This window comes from Electrona antarctica (genome assembly GCF_951216825.1).
Source record: "Electrona antarctica genome assembly, chromosome: 7".
Lineage (NCBI taxonomy): Eukaryota > Metazoa > Chordata > Actinopteri > Myctophiformes > Myctophidae > Electrona > Electrona antarctica.
Genome location: NC_136812.1, coordinates 26,390,405 through 26,410,055, shown reverse-complemented (window position 1 = coordinate 26,410,055; position 19,651 = coordinate 26,390,405). Strand labels below are relative to the sequence as shown.

The following is a 19,651-nucleotide window of genomic DNA, read 5'->3' as shown; positions in this document are numbered from 1 at the left end:
GAACATGCAAACTCCACACAGAAAGGCCCTTTCGCCAACCCCGCCTCGGGTATGGGCACTGATGACGCGGAGGAGGAAACACGCCGCCAGCACCCACAGCGCCCGAGCGGGAATCGAACCCAGGACCTTCTAGCTGTGAGGCGACAGCACTACCAACTGTGCCACCGTGCCCTTGGTGCATCTCTTAATAGGCATATGTCAAATTTCTGCAATGTACAGTACAACCTGGTAGAGCATGTGCAAATGCACCGGAGTCCTGCGGGAGTCTGTAGTCAATAGTCACTAACGGAGAGTGCAGGTCTTAAACTTTCCCATGAAGGTCAAGCTTGAGAACGCATCAATAATCAATGTCTCATTGTGTTTTATCTAATCCTCTTCATTTCAACAAGCTGCATCCATGTTGTCATTTACTGAGAGCTAACAAGTTAGAGGTGAAGGACAAGTTTCAAGGGACACACAATGAAGAGTGAGAAAGAGGAGGTGAATTATTTCCCAATGAAAATCAGTTTTTATGAAGTTTGGTTTGGTTTCATTTGAGGGATCACCCGATACTGTAAAAACAATAACAAACACTGAGCTGCTTTGAGAGAGAAGAAGGGAATGTAAAAAAAGAGTGGAGTTGTTGTGGGACATCTTGGTCTTGGAGAGGTGGATGAAAGACGGACGGAGAGAGACGATGGAAAAGGTTTTAAACAGAACGATGGAGAAATCGCAAGAAGAGGACACAGCCTGTCCTGAGAGAGAGCAGAGAGGTAGAGCTGAAAGGAGAAAAATAGCAAATAGTAGCAGCAGCGATATGGATTGCTAGTGGAGCGAGGGGTGGGGGGCAGGACCTATGTCAGAGGGGGTATGAGAAAGAGGAATCCGGCCATCGGGTCAAGGTGAGCCCTGCAAAGGCGCCTGTGGAGATAAAGATTTTACCAAGCATATTGTTAGGAAAGGAGCTCTCTACGCTCCATGCATATTCTCTTTGAAGAAACAGGCCCGTGTTTTCCACTTCTCTTTTTCCTCTGCATGAGGGCTCCTCAGTGCATTCAGTGTCAGGAGATCCACCTCCTCTCCTCTCTCAGCAGCTTCTCTCTTCCCCCTATGCACACCTCTCCTCCCCTCCACGCTCCCCTCGTCTGTCTTCCCTTTCCCTCCGTTAACCTTCAGGCATGAAGAATTCACACAGAAACACAGGGCCGATCCCTGTGGTAACCATTGATTCCATTCTGAGCATGTTAGTTGTGTGTGTGTGTGTGTGTGTGTGTGTATGCGAGTGTGTGTGCACGTGGGCGTATGCATGGAAGCATTCTCTTGTGGCCATGCCGTGTCCAGATGAACGTGCACATTTTCCATATACAGGTTTAGGTGCGTTGGCACCCCTCTATATATACAGTATCTACTACGTGCTACTGAGGGCTCTCCTCAATATTCCTGACGGCATGAAACTGCTCCGTTTTGAGAGAGCCTGAATATTTCATCGTCGTTCTCAAGGGTCGGTGAGTTGGTCCGAGGAGCCAGACGAGCCATTGTATCCACGTGTGTCTTCTTCTCATATTCCATTTGATTCTCCTCCCACCCCAACCCCCCTCTTGTCCAACCTCATTACATCACCTGACTCCGCCCGTCGTCCCCCCTCCCTCCTACGGCAGCAGCAGTAGCAACGCCACAGTAGCGGGAATTGCACTGTTGCTGCTGGGGTCATCGGCCACACTGACCATGGGCTGGGCTGTGTGTGCGTGCGTGTGTGTGTGTGGGGGGGGGGTGCAGCGGTTTGTGCTGATCGATTGAGGCCACGGTCTCACTACAGCTTCTGCTGCCCCTGCCCTCGCTTGGACCTGCCTTACGTTAGCATTATTGATGTGCGTGCGTGCGGCACACACTCCATAGAGACAACAGATCTTACTCAAAAGAAACCACTTTTTGCACACACTTGCACTGCATACGTGAGAGGTCCCTGAAGGATGAACCCAATCTGATTTTGGTGACCCTGTGACCTTTCCTCTAGTGCCACCCTTAGGCCAAGCTTCACTTGCACTCAAAGTATCTGAAAATGAAATGGGTGGCTTGCCATTACACTTGCTGGGCGCTTTCATGTTCCCCAGAGGTTGAACCGTAACCTTTTGACCCCATGAACTTTCCTTCTGAGGAGAAACTTTGCACACAAGATCAAATTCAGGGCAGGATACGATAAACACGTTGGTCGAAGATATCTACAAAATATATACCTGAAGTCATGTAGTTCGCTGTTTGTTTTCATTTAGCTCCGAAAAGTGTAACCAAATCAAATGGATTCCTCCAGCTCCTCAGAATTGAATTAGCTGACTAGCACTGGTTAAAGACTATATGTAGTGGCTCTGTCAGCTTTCAAACAAACAGACACAACTCACTGATGCACCCAGACTTGGGCTGTACGCAGGCAAGAAGAAACCATTGTCCACAAGTTGAATTCTTTTTTGTTTGACAATTAAATCGCGTTTTCACCTCGAACTCGATTAATAAAAGTATAATCCATGATCACGCTGTCAGACGGTTGAGTCCACGGAGGTTCGATGCGTTTTTGTGCGTGCATGCATGCTCTCTTTTTCACTTTAACTGACGGAGAAACAGTCAGAAACTTTGTTCCCCCATATATTGCACTGCAGTAGGCTAATCATCTGATCCCTGGTGGTCAGGATGTCATCGCAGCACTTTCTAGCAGCCCGAGCCCCTGCCCCCTTGCTGTTTCCACACCTACTACAGCAAGCAAAGCATACAAACAGAACGATGATTGTTGTGTATTAGCTTGTCTGGCACCTTGAGAGAGAACTGCAGAATGGTCGTTGCAGCGAGAGGCAAGCGCCGCGTAGCCAATACAACAACGGTTGCGCAACAAAATGGGAACGGTGTTACCAGCGCCCGGTCAAAAATAAATAAATAGAAATAGTGGGGGGGGGGGGGACATTCGTCTATGGTGTGTAGACACACAAAAAGGACACAGACAGATGCATCTGTTTTCTATATTGTTAGCCAAGCTGTAAATTACATTTCATGTCAGTCTTTATTTTTATTTGAAATGGTCATCAGAGGAATGAACCATCTCGGAAAAACCCACGCTGGAATGTGGCTTCTTCCTGCATTCAGGCCCAGCCATCCACCTCTGACTGGCTCTTGGCTCAACCCCAACCCCCTCTGTGCCAACCCCTGCCCCCCCCCCCCCCCCACCACCACCACCACCTCTGCTCTTGCCTCATTCCAGTCTCTCCCCACGTTGTTTTGCTGTTGGTTTTTATGAGGCCCAAAATGCTGGGTTCTCAGCAGCTGGCTTTGCATGTGTTGAGTTCAACCCCTGTAGCTAGCTCTCTCTCTGTTTGAAGAAGGGCAGGGTTAACAGAGACGGCCTGCTGTTCATACCTGGAGCAGTTGTCCTGAAGCCCCAGCAGTTGGCATAGTGTTTTTTTTATTTTTTCAATGTTGCCATCATGTATGCTAGCCCCTAGTAAAACTTGCAAACTAGGCTAACCCCACCATGTATCCATTGGTATGTATCCCTTCCACACATTTCCTGCTGCTAGTTGTTCTTTTTCTGACCCCATCCCTTGGCCATCCTTCTCTTCCCATCCCTCCCTTCCTCCCTCCCTCCTTCCCTCCCTGACCTCCAACGGATGCTGTCTTCCCAGCTATTTAGTTTTACCACAAACGTGAAAACACAACAGTGAAGTCAGCATTGCACCGTTTATGAGCACATGTTTCAGATGTCCAACAGGGGTTCATACAGAGCTCTTCCGGTGCATTTGCTCGACATTGCAAAATAGAGGACATCCGAGGAGGAACGTTTTTATTATCGATGCGGTACGAGAAAATAGTTGGCAGAAGTTAGGAGATGGAAGCCCTGACATTAGTGGAAGGGATTAAACATGCGGTTATTTTGTTTTTTTATGTCGTTTCGGTGTGCATTTTGAATCCCGCTTCCTGTGCTGCGTCCACTTGCCTTGATAGTTAAGGATATAAAGTCAGCTTGAAATGAAATACAGTGTAATTAAATACAGTATATCATTACAAACCTCATTAAGGACTGGTTAGCCTGAAACAAATTCACATGTACATTACGTTTGCCATGCGTTTGATTGTGTGTGAGCCTGTAAATGTACATACTCTATATTCATACAGTCAGTGCGGATTCTTGCACATGTGAGCGTGGGCCCTTTTTGCACCCAGGATGTCATGGCTCCAGGGCTAAGGTGGCCGAGGGACACAAGCCTCTCATGGCTTACTTTTTAATTGGCATGCAGTGGGAGGAAGCCAGAGGGAGGAGTTGGTGTTAATTAAAGAGGAAGGCTCTTGCAGACCTTTACATAGACTAGGATTGCAGCCTTACATGCTTGGGATGGGCAGAGCATAACCTGGCTGGCTGAGGAAGAGCGAGCTACAAAAAGAGAGATTGTGTGTGTGTGTGTGTGTGTGTGTGTGTGTGTGTGTGTGTGTGTGTGTGTGTGTGTGTGTGTGTGTGTGTGTGTGTGTGTGTGTGTGTGTGTGTGTGTGTGTGTGTGTGTGTGTGTGTGTGTGTGTGTGTGTGTGTGTGTGTGTGTGTGTGTGTGTGTGTGTGTGTGTGTGTGTGTGTGTGTGTGTGTGTGTGTGTGTGTGTGTGTGTGACTGTGTTTTTGTGGGAGAGAGACAAAGTGTGTGTGTGTGTGTGTGTGCGTGCGTGCACATGTTTGTGTGTGTTCTGCCACCAGCAGACCAAGCCCCTTAGACAGACAGCAGGCATGCGTGTGCAGTGGATGTCTCTCGAATACCAATGAACCGAGACACACACACACACACACACGATAATCATCATCACACACGCGTACACACACACACAACCACACACCAGGGCCCCAGAGGTCAGAGAGTGAGTCAATCATCTTGCCCGTTGTGACGACGCAGAGTCTGAAAGACGCAGATTCTGTGTTTGTGTGTGTGCGTGCTTGTGTGTGTGTGCTTGCTTGCATGTGTGTGTGTGTGTGCTTGTGTGTGTGTACAGAGAGCAGGGGGCCGGCAGCTGTCAGGGGCCAGGAGCAGCAGGCACTAATGAAGCAGATGAATAGTGCAAAAACTCCCAAATACAAACAGGACAGTTGACATTTTTCATCTGTCAGAGCAGAAGATGCATGAAAATACAATGGGGCCCTTTTTTTAACCCTTTACCTACTATAGCCTGGCTGCTTCTCTCTCTCTCTCTCTCTCTCTCTCTCTCTCTCTCTCTCTCTCTCTCTCTCTCCCTCTCTCTCTCTCCCTCTCTCTCTCTCTCTCCCCCCCCCTAGTCATGCGTAAGCCTATCCTCTTGTCACACATCAGAATAGTTATTTAGTATTTATAGTTTGTGTGACTGTACTATAACTGACCTTTTGCTGTGTAATTGTGCTGTCCTCAGGGGGCGTTTCACACACGCTCCATTTAAAGGGGGGACATGATATGGGATGAATACAGTCAGCATTTCTTTGCCGTCTGCATGTAAACACGGGCGCAAACTGAACACATTTCTGCTCAAGAATGTGACATTCATGTAGTTTTTCTTCCATCTTGAGCACATGCGTTTGTTTATGAACTGCTAAATCATCCAGAGAAATTAGCTGGAAACATCTCATGGTATAAAATGGCTGGATAAAATACATGTAGAGAGCACAATAGTCATTTGTTATGAAATGAGGAAATATCAAGTGGTTTTCTAGCAACACACTTTTGGGTTTGAATAGGCCTGATGGTCTGTAAATTAGCTGGTGTTTAAACACATTCACTGCCAGGTTGGTATTATGTATTATTCTGCAACTGCCGGTGTTTTCCTTTGGAGCATACGTCAAAGTATTTGCATCTTTCAACCACAAAAATCTGGCAAAAAATAGTCAGATGGTTTGTTGTTGATGAGAAAAACAGGCCGCCATTACAATGCGAAACGGCAACAGCCTCCACAGCATGTTGTAGTCCAAACAAACGGCCCGTCCACTTGCATTGGGCTCATTTTCCCAGAAGCCCTATCAGCCCAGAGGATGGCTTGATTTCCGGTTTCGTCATCATAAATCCGCTCTTTTTAATTATTTTAAAACGGCGAATTAAACACATTAAACAAATAGCGGGTTTAGCGTATTAAGCAGGGGGGAAACCACTCCGCATTTCCATTAATTTGTGTGGAGTCTGGACCCTGCTAATGCATGGTTGGTTGTGGGAGTACAGCATTGACAGACAACCACTGATGTCATCTCCAGTCTCCAATCAGTGAACGACACGAGCCTGGAACAGAGACCCTGATTTGGGTCCAAATCTGTGACCCTGCTAATGCATGATGGATTTGTGGCCGTAACAAAAAAACACTCCTCTCTACTGTATATAACAATATAACATTACTTGTTAGGCCTAATGCATTAATTGTTTTCTATAGCTCATTGTGCATATTGAGCATAGCTTTTTCTTTTTGTCTCCACCAGGCCGAAGGCATGGGGAGAGAGTATGTTTTGCACTCCGTCCGTGTGTGTGTCCGTCCTTCCTTCCTTCCGTCCTTCCGTCCGTCCGTTATCAGCTAATCTCCGGTACCGTTGGCCCGATCCATGCCAAACTGTGCACACACACTCCATGGATGCCAACGATGAACCTCTGCCCCAAATATTCCTCAACGGCCTGTTATAGCGCCACCATGAGGCCGATTTAGGCAAAACACATTTCTGTAGATTACCTGTACACATCTTATCCATACATCACACAATTCGGTATACACTATCTACATAGTCATGTGATCAACACGGATTTGCACCATTTCCCATCTTCCATCCTGATTGGCTAATATTGGCTTCCAAAGCTCACATGAATGGTCCGTTTCGAACAAAATGCCACAAATCACAAAAACAGTGTGCAATTTCCGTGAAATTATACACGCACATTTCCACTAGGCCGAGGACGACATGCCACTCATTATTTTCCAAATCAGCCTCATGGTGGCGCTATAACAGGCCAATTCCTGTTTTTACCTATAACTGCATCGACAACTTATGTATGTGCACTCCCTAGAGGCCATGGAAAACATTTTCCCTGCATCCCTCCACATCTGCCGGTTATAGCTCCACCATGAGGCCGATTTCTGCAAAACCCATTGTTTATGTAGTCGCACAGATTTCATCCAAATCTCACGCAAATCGGTACACATGATCTCTGTAGTCATGTGATCAAGACGAGCCTGTTGGATTTCTCAGATTCTACACTGATTAGCTAAGATTGCCTTCCAAAGTTTTCAGTAGTAGCCCGTTTTGTACAAAATGCTGCACATGTCCTGCTCATCCAGAATTCTATCCTCAGAGATGCTATGAGTGATCTGGCTCTGCATTTCCTCAACAAAATGAAGACAATTGTTGCAAGAAACAAACAAACAAAAAAACATTTATATTACTCCTAAACATTTTGCCAAACATCACACACACTCCTGTCCTCCTGGTGGAGACCTGTGCCCAGAAGGGCACTTTTTCTAGTTATCTTATCGTTTCTTTCAGCTATATATTCTTTTTTGAGGGGCCCCTCCTATATTCAGCTATTCAGCATTAATAGCCTATAGATGTTTGTCTTACACAATTAAATTCCCATTGACAATGAATTGAGAATTTACGTCATATGTAGACTAGCAAATCGACTTAGTGTCTATTTTTGTCCTACACAGATTCAATTCCCATTGATAATGAATGGAACATTTTACGTCATAGTGTCTGAGCAAATCGGCTTATATTGGCTATCTTTGTTCTACACAAAGATTACATTCCCATTGACAATGAATGGAGAATTTTACGTCAGGCATAGTCTATTTTTGTCATGATGATGTACGATAAGAGCGCCCCTCACTTCACAAGGGTGTGATTTTATAGTTTGTAAATTATATGAGAAATGGGAACACTACAGTTACAAGCTTTACTTTCTAGTTTTTAGCCACTACCCTCAGTGCCCATGACATTATCCTTTGTGTTTACAGCAAAATAACAATAGTGGCTTCAGAAATAGTTAATGCCCAAGAAATGTATCATAAGAATTGTGGCAACACAGATGAAGATAAAAATAGACAGACATGGGAATCTGTCAATATGGATTATGTCCTGAATATTGTTGTTTCAAATTAGATTTTACCAGTTGTTTACTAGGACGTATATCATTGTGCATATGTGTGTCTTTAAGCACGTGCAGGTTGTTTGTTCTTTTAGCACAGAAGAATTAAATGGTAAACCTTGTGATGCCTACATGAGACACCATTAGATATGAAAAGACGTCATTACTGACACACATGCGCACACAAACACCCCCACCTCCAATCACTGTCACCCCCTACAGTGTCAGTCTCTGTAGCAGCTATTGAAACAGAGAGAGAGGTGTCCAGAGAGAGAAAGAGATCCCACTGTGCATATGTGTATAGATGTCTGTAGTACATGCATTATGTGTGTGAGCTTGAGAGAGAGAGAGAGAGAGATGGCGAACTATGTCCAGAAGAGAGATGGCCCTGCTGAGATTCCACTGCAGTCTTCCTCACTCCCCTCTGGAAGCAGTGACAGAGACTCTGTCAACTCTGCCCAATAAGAAACAAGAGCCTTCTCTTGTCTCTGCATCATCAACCTCTGACATGTTTATACCATGAAGAGAATGGAGAGAATCCCCACTGGGTTGGGAATTGGGATATGCCAGGCAATTTATGGCCTATGTACTGTAGATGGCTTATGGTTATTGCATAGGGAAGGTCTTGGTCACGGCAGTCAGGAACAAAGTGAGCCACAAGGTCAAAAATGTGTTTACATTTTCTGGGTGCTGAGATTTTCCGTTCAGTTAGTGCTAGAGAATCCTAGCTTGCTATTGTGAGGAATGGGACATTCACACTTTTGGGTTTAAATGCCTCAGGACTAGGGCAGGGACAACAACTACATAACGCCAATACCATGGCTATGTGATACATACCAAGAGTTGAGCTCATTACCACATTTATTCTTCTGGGTATATGGTCATGGAGTGAGTATACAGCCCTGCAGGTTCAGGGTGATTTATACTTAGTTGCGCAGGGGTGTCATGCAACAAAAATATCTCATCTACAAACTCAGCGATTTTGAATGTGCAACACCTGCACGCAACCTAAGTATAAATTAGGCTTTAGTGCCCAGCAGGTCATTACGGTAGCATTATCTGGTTCTATGGTTCTAGTAAAGCATAGACCGATAACTGCTGAGGCAGAAGTGCTAATGTTAAAGCCTCGGGCACAGATGAGTAGAACAAGTGTTCAAAAAGCATTAGCATAAGACTAACATAGTGTACGGTGTAGAGACTAATGAAGGTCTTATGGGTTGTGCAAGCAGACAGAAATTCTAATCAATAGGACGGGAGTTTCAGTTAGACAAGTGGGCTTACATCGCTATTATGAGTAATGCATTGGAGAGGAGACTCTCCTCTCCTGAATCCTTCCCCTTCTCATCACTAACTTACTGTACGGTACGGTAGCAGTGCAGAGCAGCACAAGTGTCCGGCTGAGAGAAACTTAACGCAATATTTTCTGTTTCGATTCACTGCATTTGCAAACCACCATAACAGCCATCCATCAAAACAAAACACATAACTGTCTGCAAAAGGAGGGGGGAAACAAACTATGAATCTTATTGACAGCCTCACTCTCTGTCTCTGTGTCTCTCTCTTTCTCTCTCTGTCTCACTCAGATGGCAGCCCTTCAGAGTCCATTCTATGGGGACAAGATGAACCTGTACTCACTGTGTAAGAAGATTGAACAGTGCGACTACCCGCCTCTACCCTCAGACCACTACTCAGAGGAGGTATGTACCCCTTGCTATTTTGGGCATGGCATCATAGCATTATAGGTGACAGTTTTCTAAAATGTTTTCTAAAATGGCAAAAATACAATGAATTTCAGTCCTTCAACTTGACAAAGGCTCAAGTGAACCGGCCTCTAAATACAGTTGGAGGCCATCGATATTGTCCTTTTCTTTTTGCTGAGGTTTGCGTGATCTGCGCAAAAGGACAGTTAACCCGTTTTGGGCGGGAACCCCTTTTGGTGTTTTAAACATTATGTTATAATTTAGCTATTGAAAAATAGCAGATCTACAAGCTCATAGCGTGCCACCGAGTGGCGCGCTACGAGCTTGTAGGTCTGCTATTTTTGAAAAATCGTGAAAATGTAGAAGGATTTTTTTCAGGATTTAGAAGGATTTTTTAAAGTTTTGAGGTCAGGCCTAAATGGGTCAAATGATAAGGGACAATATCATTTGACCCATTTAGGCCTGACCTCAACATTTTAAAAAAAACCTTCTAAATCCTCCAGTTTTCTGAAATAAATATTTTCACGATTTTTCAAAAATAGCAGACCTACAAGCTCGTAGCGCGCCACTCGGTGTCGCGCTATGAGCTTGTAGGTCTGCTATTTTTCAATAGCTAAATTATAACATAATGTTTAAAACACCAAAAGGGGTTCCCGCCCAAAATGGGTTAACTGTCCTTTTGCGCAGATCACGCAAACCTCAGCAAAAAGAAAAGGACAATATCGATGGCCTCCAACTGTACATTATTGATGAATGTTGTTAAATTCTCATATAATAATAATAATAATAATAATAAGCTTTATTTATATAGCACCTTTCATACAGGGTTGCAGTTCAAAGTGCTTCACAGGCAGGACATACATCAAGTGCTTTACAGTTAGGTCATATGTTATATCAAACACAATGCAAGACAAGACAAGACAGTGAATGTGCATAAAGCATATATGCCCCAAGTAACTGTGATGGTCTTCACAAAGCAGTAACTTGTGTTTTGCCTACTACTGTATGGCTCATGCACATTATTGACCGAGTCAACTGGATGCTCTAAACGCCACTACACGGTAATGAATGACAGTATATATTACTCTTGCGCACTGCCGTGATCAAAAGACACAATGTGATTGCATAACTGTCTGAGAAATTAAATGCACAATATCAAAAGCATCTGGCCATGCTGTGGACTGGGTGCACAACTAAATGGGCAGGGGTGTCATGTTTCCATAGTAAATGGTAAATCATGCACTATAATTCTGCTCAGACAAAGCCGCACTCAGAAATGTAATGTGGAAGAGCTGTGGTCACAAATAACCATATTGCTGATTGCGCGCGTGCGTGCGCGCGCCCGAGCACATTGCTTTGTTTTTGTTTTGTTTTTGCTGCGTGTGCCCTTTCCAAAATCTTTTCTTCTAACCTTTCAGTTTTATCCCCACTAAAATTATGCACATGCACATATACACAGATGACAAGTGAAAGGACACACATACACATTGGAGACATGCACACACACACACACACACACACACACACACACACAATCTATGTGGTCATTCTATTTGTTCAGTACGGAACCTGAGCTTTTGTTGATGGGAGCTTATCCACTTTGTAAGTTATTGTACTTGCTTGATGGTTAAGAAAGGCACCGGGGACGGCGGGGAGACATCCCCTTAGGTCTCTAAGCTGTTTAAGTTGGGAGGAGGGGGCAACCAGCCCATTACTGTCTCTTTCTCTCCATGCCTTCCATTGTGTTGCTGCCAGGGTGTCTGCAGTACAACAGGTCCACAGTGGCTAGTTTTCAACACTGTATCCTCAGTCATGTCTCCATAGCCAAATAATGAAACCCTGCGGAGAGCAGCCTTCATTACAGACTGCTATCCACTTCATTAGGGGGACGTTGATACAGGCTAATTGGTAGTTGTCTCAGGACCACGCGGCTGTGTGTGAGTGTGGGCGCGTTTTTGTGTGTGCAAAATGCACGAGTGTACAGTATGTTTGTCACTAGAGCTCAACCCCACCTCCACCCCCCCCCCCCCTCTCTCTCTCACACACACACACACACACACACACACACACACACACACACACACACACACACACACACCACACACACACCTCCAAGCTTCTGCAATGCCCCACATGTCACCCCCATCCAGGAGAAAGGGAGACAAAGCGAGAGAGACTGTGTGTGTGTGTGTCTGTGTGTGTGTGTCTGTGTGTGTGTGTGTGTGTGTGTGTGTGCACGCACGCGCATGCGGAGAGAGAGAGAGAGGGTAGGGGAACGACGAAGCGAGGCGGCGGCAGAGAGATGGAGATGAGGGGGGGAGCCTGCAGCGCCTGTCTGGATGTAAACAATGCTCCTGAAGGATAGGCAGCACACTGTCAGCTGCTCATCTTTGTTGTGTCATTTAACCATCTCCGTCTACACCACCACCACCACCACACCCCCCCGCTCCCCCTCCACCCTCCACCTGACACCCCCCACTCCCACCCCCTCCGCTTCTCACACACACCTCCACGCAAAGACGCGTATGAATATTTTACATACGGTATCTGCATCTTTTTGCTGTCCCCCCCACCACCACACACACACACACACGTCGGGCAGAGACCTCGTATCTCCATATTTATTTTTATGGTTTTTTTATACCTTAATTTGTCTGTCACACAAAAGCAGCAAAAATACAAGCTCAGCTTGTTGATCTGAAAGTGAACGTGGTTAAGTCTGTCCGTGGGTTTTATAAATTATTAACAAGTGCTTGTTACTAAATAATAACTATGTTTGAAGTGGAACGCAGGTTCTGTTCCTCATTTTCTGAAACGTAACGGTTTTGGACATATCAGGTTTCCACCTGACAGCAAACGATATGCAAAGACACACACACACACTATGCGTGCGGGGCTAATGCTCAGACAGTCTGAATTTGCATATTTTTCTCCCTCTCTCTATTTCACTCTCGCTCACTCCCGCACCACACGCGTCTGACAAGAACTCGTCCGAGCCAGTGCCACGCAACAGCGGCCAGGAAGTCAGCAGGCGGTTACCATAGCGACCTTGCGTAGATGTTTTTCTTTTCTTTTCTTCTTTCTTTCCCTCTTTCGTTCGTTTTTTTTTTTCTTCTTTTTTTTAATGATGACGGTGGCTGTTCCGCCTGCGAGCCTGTCTATCTATCTGCTCCAATCAGCCACTTCGCTCGGCTTCAAGTGTAAATGCCGTCTCAGAAATAGAGGCACCACACAGAGGCAGCGGTTTGGTGTGGATGTGTATGTGTGTCCATGTGGGCGTGGCTGTAAAAAGTAAATTGGTCTGACGAGTGGTTCTCAAAGTTGAGTCCCACGCTGGGACCCCCAGGGGTCATTAAAAGGGGCTCCTGGGGGTCCCAAGCGAAATTATTGATAGGAACCAAAATGGACCCTTACAGGTCTGTAACTCTGAAGAATTATGGGGGTTTTGTGGCCTAATCCGCATACTAAACTTGATGTTGGCCTGTTACTGACATCTGGTTATCACAGATGTCTGACTGGTTCTTCATTTGTGTAAGTCAATCACTGTATGGGCTCTTAATGTTTCTGTTTCTCTCTCTGTCTCTGTGTCTCACTCACTCGCCATCCGTCCCCCTCCATCTGTCCCTTGCTCTATCCATCCCTTTATCTCCCCCCCTCTCTCTCTCTCTCTCTCTCTCTCTCTCTCTCTCTCCAGCTGAGGAACTTGGTAGATATGTGCATCAACCCTGACCCAGAGAAGAGACCGGACATCACCTACGTGTATGACATCGCCAAACACATGCAGAGCCTGACGCAGGGCAGCTAAGCTCCACAGCTAAAGACACGCGCACACACACACACACACACACACACACACACACGCTCCAGCCGCCACAACTCCTTCCTGGCTTGTAATGCTGGACTCGTACACACAGCTATCAGCTCTACTATGCAGTAACTCTTTCCTCCACAGTTTAACTGGGATGATATACTGTAGTACGCATACAGTACTTAATATATTTAGTTTTTTGTTTGTTTCATATCCAAGATAGTTGGTACTGTTATGTCTCCAAGTCCCTCCCAGGCCTTTTTTTTTTACAACCCCAGGAAAGAAAGTATAGACAAATAAATCTAATCGTGTCTTTGTTTATAATGTAAAAAGATCACTTTATGGAACTGAATATTAGTCTTGAATATTTCACGGTTGTTGTCGTCCTCAGTATCCTGAACAGCTCCTCCACAGCAGTGTTTACAAATGTCCCAAACCCTGTGATTCTCAACCGTTTTCATTTACGTTTTACTTCATTTACTTTTTTATTTTAGAGGACCCATTAGGTAAATACATTTTTTATCTCTGGGACTGGGACCCCAATTGTACACTGTAAAAATATATATTTTAACCTTTGGTGAAATTTGTAAAACGCTTTACAAATTGGTACCAGAGTCAGATTTGGCTTCTAAATATCTATCATTTACCTGGGGACCCCCTGGAACCCCCTCAAAGACCCCATGTTGAGAACAAATGCCCTGCTCTTCACACACCACCGATGGAACATGCAAGGTTGAAATTAGGGAGACAGACTAACCGAGTTGAGTATTATGGTGTAACCTCAAGCGACAACCGAACCAGATCTCTGCTGTTAACATTTAGTTTATTGTCATTTCTTAACAAATAGTCAACCATGATCCACAAATTAAGTTGTTGTGTATAATGACAAGCACGTCCTTTTGAAACAACACGGTTCTCTGTGTGTCTCATGAGACCTACTTTCATGAAAGAAGAAAATAACAGCTTGGCACAAACGGGGGCCCTGGAAATATTCAGATCAACACCGCATAGGATTTCGCAGGTTTTCACACGAGGATAGTATATTTGACAGAAGCAACAAAAGTGGTTTTGATGGTATTTTGAAGCATCGCTGTGTTGCACTTTTCTTTTTATTACCCTGGTTTCTGAGAGGTTGGCAGGGTGGTCATGTCTAATGAATGTATTAAGAGAGGAAGCATCAACTAGAAAGTAGACTAGAACGATTTTAGCCAAGAGAGGAGAGGAAGGGCAAATACTGTATCTGTGCCACGCTTTTGAATGTTATTCCTTTAGAAACGCAGTCGTACGTTAAAAGATTCCAGCATTTTTTGTTTTTTTCATTGATGGTCGCTGTGTCCAAGAAAGGGGCGGCAAAGACCCCAACAGTAACCTTCATTGGCTAATGTTTACCTCTGTTGTTCATGCCAGTTTTACCCCTTGCCTTTACAGTCAAACCTCTCATTTTAGCGCTTATTACCTGCGTAATGCTGCCTGTAATGTGGTCACCGGCTAAATGACTTTGTGCCGGCGGAGCCGCTGTTGTTTTCCTATGGAAAGTGGAGGCGTTGAACCTCGCGGCAGCACTGCCCTGGGCATGGTGCACTGTTCGGAATTTACACCTTGCTGCTGCGCTCAAAGTTCTATCAATTTCACTCTTGACCCTGTTTATCTGTGACCTTTCAAATCACTATTAATGAGATAACAGTATATGTGACATAGCCAGAAGTGAAATGAACAAAAAACATCTAACATAAAATAGTCTGTGTACAATGGTAGTAGTAGTAACAGCCATGCACATATTGGATATTGTATGTGGCAGGCTTTCACAACTTCCTATTGTCTCTCAAACAGCACCATGTTAATCCACCTTAATCCACTGGTAGTCAGCCAATACTACCAGGTCAGATACTGTAGTTAACGTATTTGAAACACAAATGCATGAAATAAATCCCAAGTTTTTTTCAATATGTGTAGCCAGCGTAATTGTGTCCGTCAAAAGAGCTGTAGTCACAGCAAAAACTAAATTAAAAAAGGAGACAGCTGGTGCATTCAATCGTGGTCCAGTGGGATGCATTTTTGACCCTGGTGATGGTTTACATAGACTAAATGCGAGTGTTGGGTGGTAGGCCTAGTTGTTGAGCTGTGTAGGTTTACATAGACTAAATGCGAGTGTTAGGTGGTAGGCCTAGTTGTTGAGCTGTGTAGGTTTACATAGACTAAATGCGAGTGTTAGGTGGTAGGCCTAGTTGTTGAGCTGTGTAGGTTTACATAGACTAAATGCGAGTGTTAGGTGGTAGGCCTAGTTGTGGAGCTGTGTAGGTTTGTAATGTGTGTGTACAGTATGTGAGTGGCTAACAAATATAATGGCAGAGTACAAATGGAGAGGAAAAACGTACCTTGTGGTGCCGTCCATATCATGGGGAAAACTACAAAGTGCCTACTTTGTCCTTTATAGAAATACCAAAGACCAGAGTAATAGACTGTGTGTGTGTGTGTGTGTGTGTGTGTGTGTGTGTGTGTGTGTGTGTGTGTGTGTGTGTGTGTGTGTGTGTGTGTGTGTGTGTGTGTGTGTGTGTGTGTGTGTGTGTGTGTGTGTGTGTGTGTGTGTGTGTGTGTGTGTGTGTGTGTGCGACTGTTGCGTTATAGAAAATAAAAAAGCTCCATTGGGACTCAATTTGTTTTGCTGTACATAGCAGGAAAAGTAATATACACCTTTAATCTAATGTAGATTTCAATGGGTTTTTATTGACCCACATATAGTTTTTGTTGTTTGTTTAGCTTAGTTTTGGAAGGAGGGGTGGATGTTTTACAGTGGATATAGGTTTACAGAATGACGGCCTTGCCACTCGGAAGGTATACTGGTAAACGCTGATCAACAAACATCGCTTTGTTTCAGTGTCCGCTCATGAACTTGAACATTATGAAATAGTCTGTTAATTACTTGTCGAAAATATCCTTGCATTTGTCCTATGTTTTTATAAACTACTCATTCATGTGTTATACACAAGTCCTTAGGTTTCTAGTGTACATAGCATGAGAGTGTAGTATGTTATTATTTTTGGTTAACAGTGCTGTTTGTCTGAGACTTTCAAATATAGTGTTTGCCGTTTTCTTTTTTTTCTTTTGTTTGCAATTGCACATCTTGTTCTAGAGTTCTGTTCCCTTGCATTGTTTGTCTGTACAGCCACAGTTAAACTCTTGTGGTTTTTCTTTTCTTCATTTCAGTGATGATTTTACAAGTATGTTTTACCAACAGAAGCCCACAGTGCCTAACATGCTGCTTTTTAAGCCTGCCCTCTACTCACTATAACCAAAAGGTTCTGCATACTGTAGAACCAAAAGAGCTTATTCAGTTGCAATTATAGGAAACCATTTATACTGACACCTTATTTAGTTAGTTTTTGCTCTGCAGAACCCCTCCAAAAGACTTACATTTTCCCAAACAGAACTCCATTGATTATGGCTGTCTGATGAGCCAAAATGCCTGTAGTGTAGTATTGTTTTCTTTGGGAATTATGTCACTTTAATGTTGACTATCAATATCCTGTTGTCATAATACACATTGACACCCTCCAACAGCGGCCCGGTACCATGGCCAGCTGTAGCACAAACTTTGCTGGGATCATATACCAGATGTGAAATGGTATTTGTTTTGTCTGAAGATATGGGATAGCATAGCAACATGCGGAAATATGTTTACTCACTCCTTTGTAATGTGTTTTAAAGTTTAAAAGCCAAAATGCCTTGTTTTTTTTGCTTTGCCTTCACCCCCACTGTTAGTAAAGCATACATAGCACACAGCCGGTCTCCGTTGCCTTCAAAAAGACGTGCACAACGCATGCCTCAAAGAATATGTTTTTGTTTTCTGTTAACACAGAGCAGTGAGGTCATGGCGGGAAGGGGAGATTCACGTTGTTCTCATCCTCGTTATGGGACTGTGGAAAACACACACACACAAACACACACACACACACACACACACACACACACACACACACACAGTGCGAGGCCACTCAGGCGAAGGCCTCTTTTCAGTTGGAAGTTCTCTTCTAGCTCTAGCCTAGCCTATATACAACGCAGTACTCTCCTAGAGCTCAGCTCTTTACCTTGAGTCTAACCGGGGTCACGCAGTGTACAGTTCCACTGGCCCTCTGAAGTCGTTATTGAAGAGTTTGCGATTGTGAAGAGTAACGAAAGGCAATTGCTATTTGTCTACTGCTACTCTTATTGTACTTTTGTTTTTCTGTCTTGTTTCCTGTTTTATTTTTTTTAATCCGATTTTTGAACATTTCATATCTATCCAGACCCTCACTCATGCTTTGTATGCTAACTGAATGCAATAAAGCCTTTGAATTTGTTTTGGAATTTTGTGTGAATACTGTACTTGTTTTCTTTACACCTTTTTTTTTTTTAATGTGAAATGTCATGTCAACATGTCATCACACACTACTGATTCGGGGGAGGGTTTGTGATGGCACAAGTACCCTACAGGGGGAATCACTTTGAAACAAATTTATAGGTAATTTATTTCTCCAATAAACAATTAACATTTTGATAAAAGGGCTACTACTGTAACTTCACTCTATATTTCTATGTTCTATTTTACAATTTAGGCATTTAGCAGACACTCTTAATCCAGAGCGATTTACAGTAAGCGGGAACAAAAGACATGGTAATACATCAAATACATAAAAAAAATTCATCATAGTCATCATGTATGCTAAGGATCTAGCAGTGGACTATCTATATAATGAACTATGCAGATGTACTATATAGTGCTATGTCTACATCAAATGCTATCTAAGTTACATAAGTTGAGCCTTTGCGTATGCCTGTAAGGCCGTATTTTAATCAGAATCAAGACGCTTCACTTTCCACAAATGTGTCGGCGTCCAGGTTGCAACATAATATACATAGACCTACAGTTGACATTAATAGCCATACTGCTGTGTATCCCGTGCGTCTCACGACTGTAATTAACAAACTCAAATTAAGAGCAAGTGACAAGATTGTAGGCAGCTTCATTAGTGTGTTTGAGGTCATTACCCGAATGTTTATGTGTCTCCTTCATCTGCGCTCCTCCTGGGACTCCCCAACTCCACCCCCATTCCATTCTGTAGTCTCCCCCACCACCCATCACCCCCGGGTCCTTTACCCCTGTCCGAGTCCCTCTTGGCTGGGGTGCTGTGGGTTGGGAGGAGGGTTCTCTGGCTCTCTTCCCATAATGAACTCCGTGGGGACTGCAGTTCAATTTCATCACGGCAAAAAATATATAAAAGATTGCTCCCATGGAGCCGGCGGACACAGTGAAAACAAACAAAAGTAAATATCTGGGATTAGAGTTGTTTGGAGTTTCTTTTCTTTTTTTCTTTTTCAGCATGCAAGCAACTTCATCCCCACCCCCTGCCCCCACCTTCACAATATAGAGATATTTATATTTATATGGGGGGGGGGTTAAGACTATACAGAAAATTGCTCACCCCACTTGTCTTGCATTTTAATTTTTCAATTTTATTGTTTTAGGGAGACACAAGTCCATCTAGTGGTAACAAAGCTCCACTGCAGATTTCAGAGTCTTGTTTAAACAGAAGTGACAGATGGCAATGTTGTTAGATGAAAACATAAATCCACTGGCCAATCATGTGAATGCACACTATTTAGTTTAGAGGGAAATTTAGGGAAAAGAAAAAAATAAAGTAGAAAACATCTGTTTTTGTCATAGAAATAATTCCATTGCTCTCGTGTTACTGGTTTTGGCAGTACAGGCCAAACCTTTAGGTTATTTTTTTGTAGAATGACAGGACATGAATACATTCACATGTACAAAATCAATGTGTGGCAACAACTAATTCTTTGCCCGTAGCTCACGCAACAATCTTCACTGTTTTAAAGGCATAATGTTTTTTTTTGTTTGTTTTTTTTAACGAACCAATACTCTGGAAAGAATTGTCAAGTCCAACTATAGAAAACATGTTTGGCTGCCGTGAGCATCTTTCATCGATTCATCTAGAGTTTTCCACTACTTTTGCCAGAGCTTGTAGTACATTTGAGTATCACAAGTGATGTACTTGCCCCCATTCTT

The 19,651-nt window shown here is 43.9% G+C and overlaps 1 protein-coding gene across 3 annotated transcripts in view; it reads left to right on the top strand.

Moving 5' to 3' along the window:
- nek7 (NIMA-related kinase 7) overlaps positions 1-17,926 on the top strand; it is an 89,580-nt gene extending 71,654 nt beyond the window's left edge. For 2 of the 3 annotated variants that reach the window (XM_079506058.1, XM_079506057.1), the window contains 2 exons: positions 9,666-9,779; positions 13,477-17,926. In XM_079506058.1, the coding sequence (XP_079362184.1) occupies positions 9,666-9,779; positions 13,477-13,587 (225 nt within the window). In that variant the 3' untranslated portion in view covers positions 13,588-17,926. The remainder of the gene's footprint in view (positions 1-9,665; positions 9,780-13,476) is intronic. The other variant, XR_013790413.1, reaches the window with a different exon arrangement.
- Positions 17,927-19,651: the final 1,725 nt, after the last annotated feature.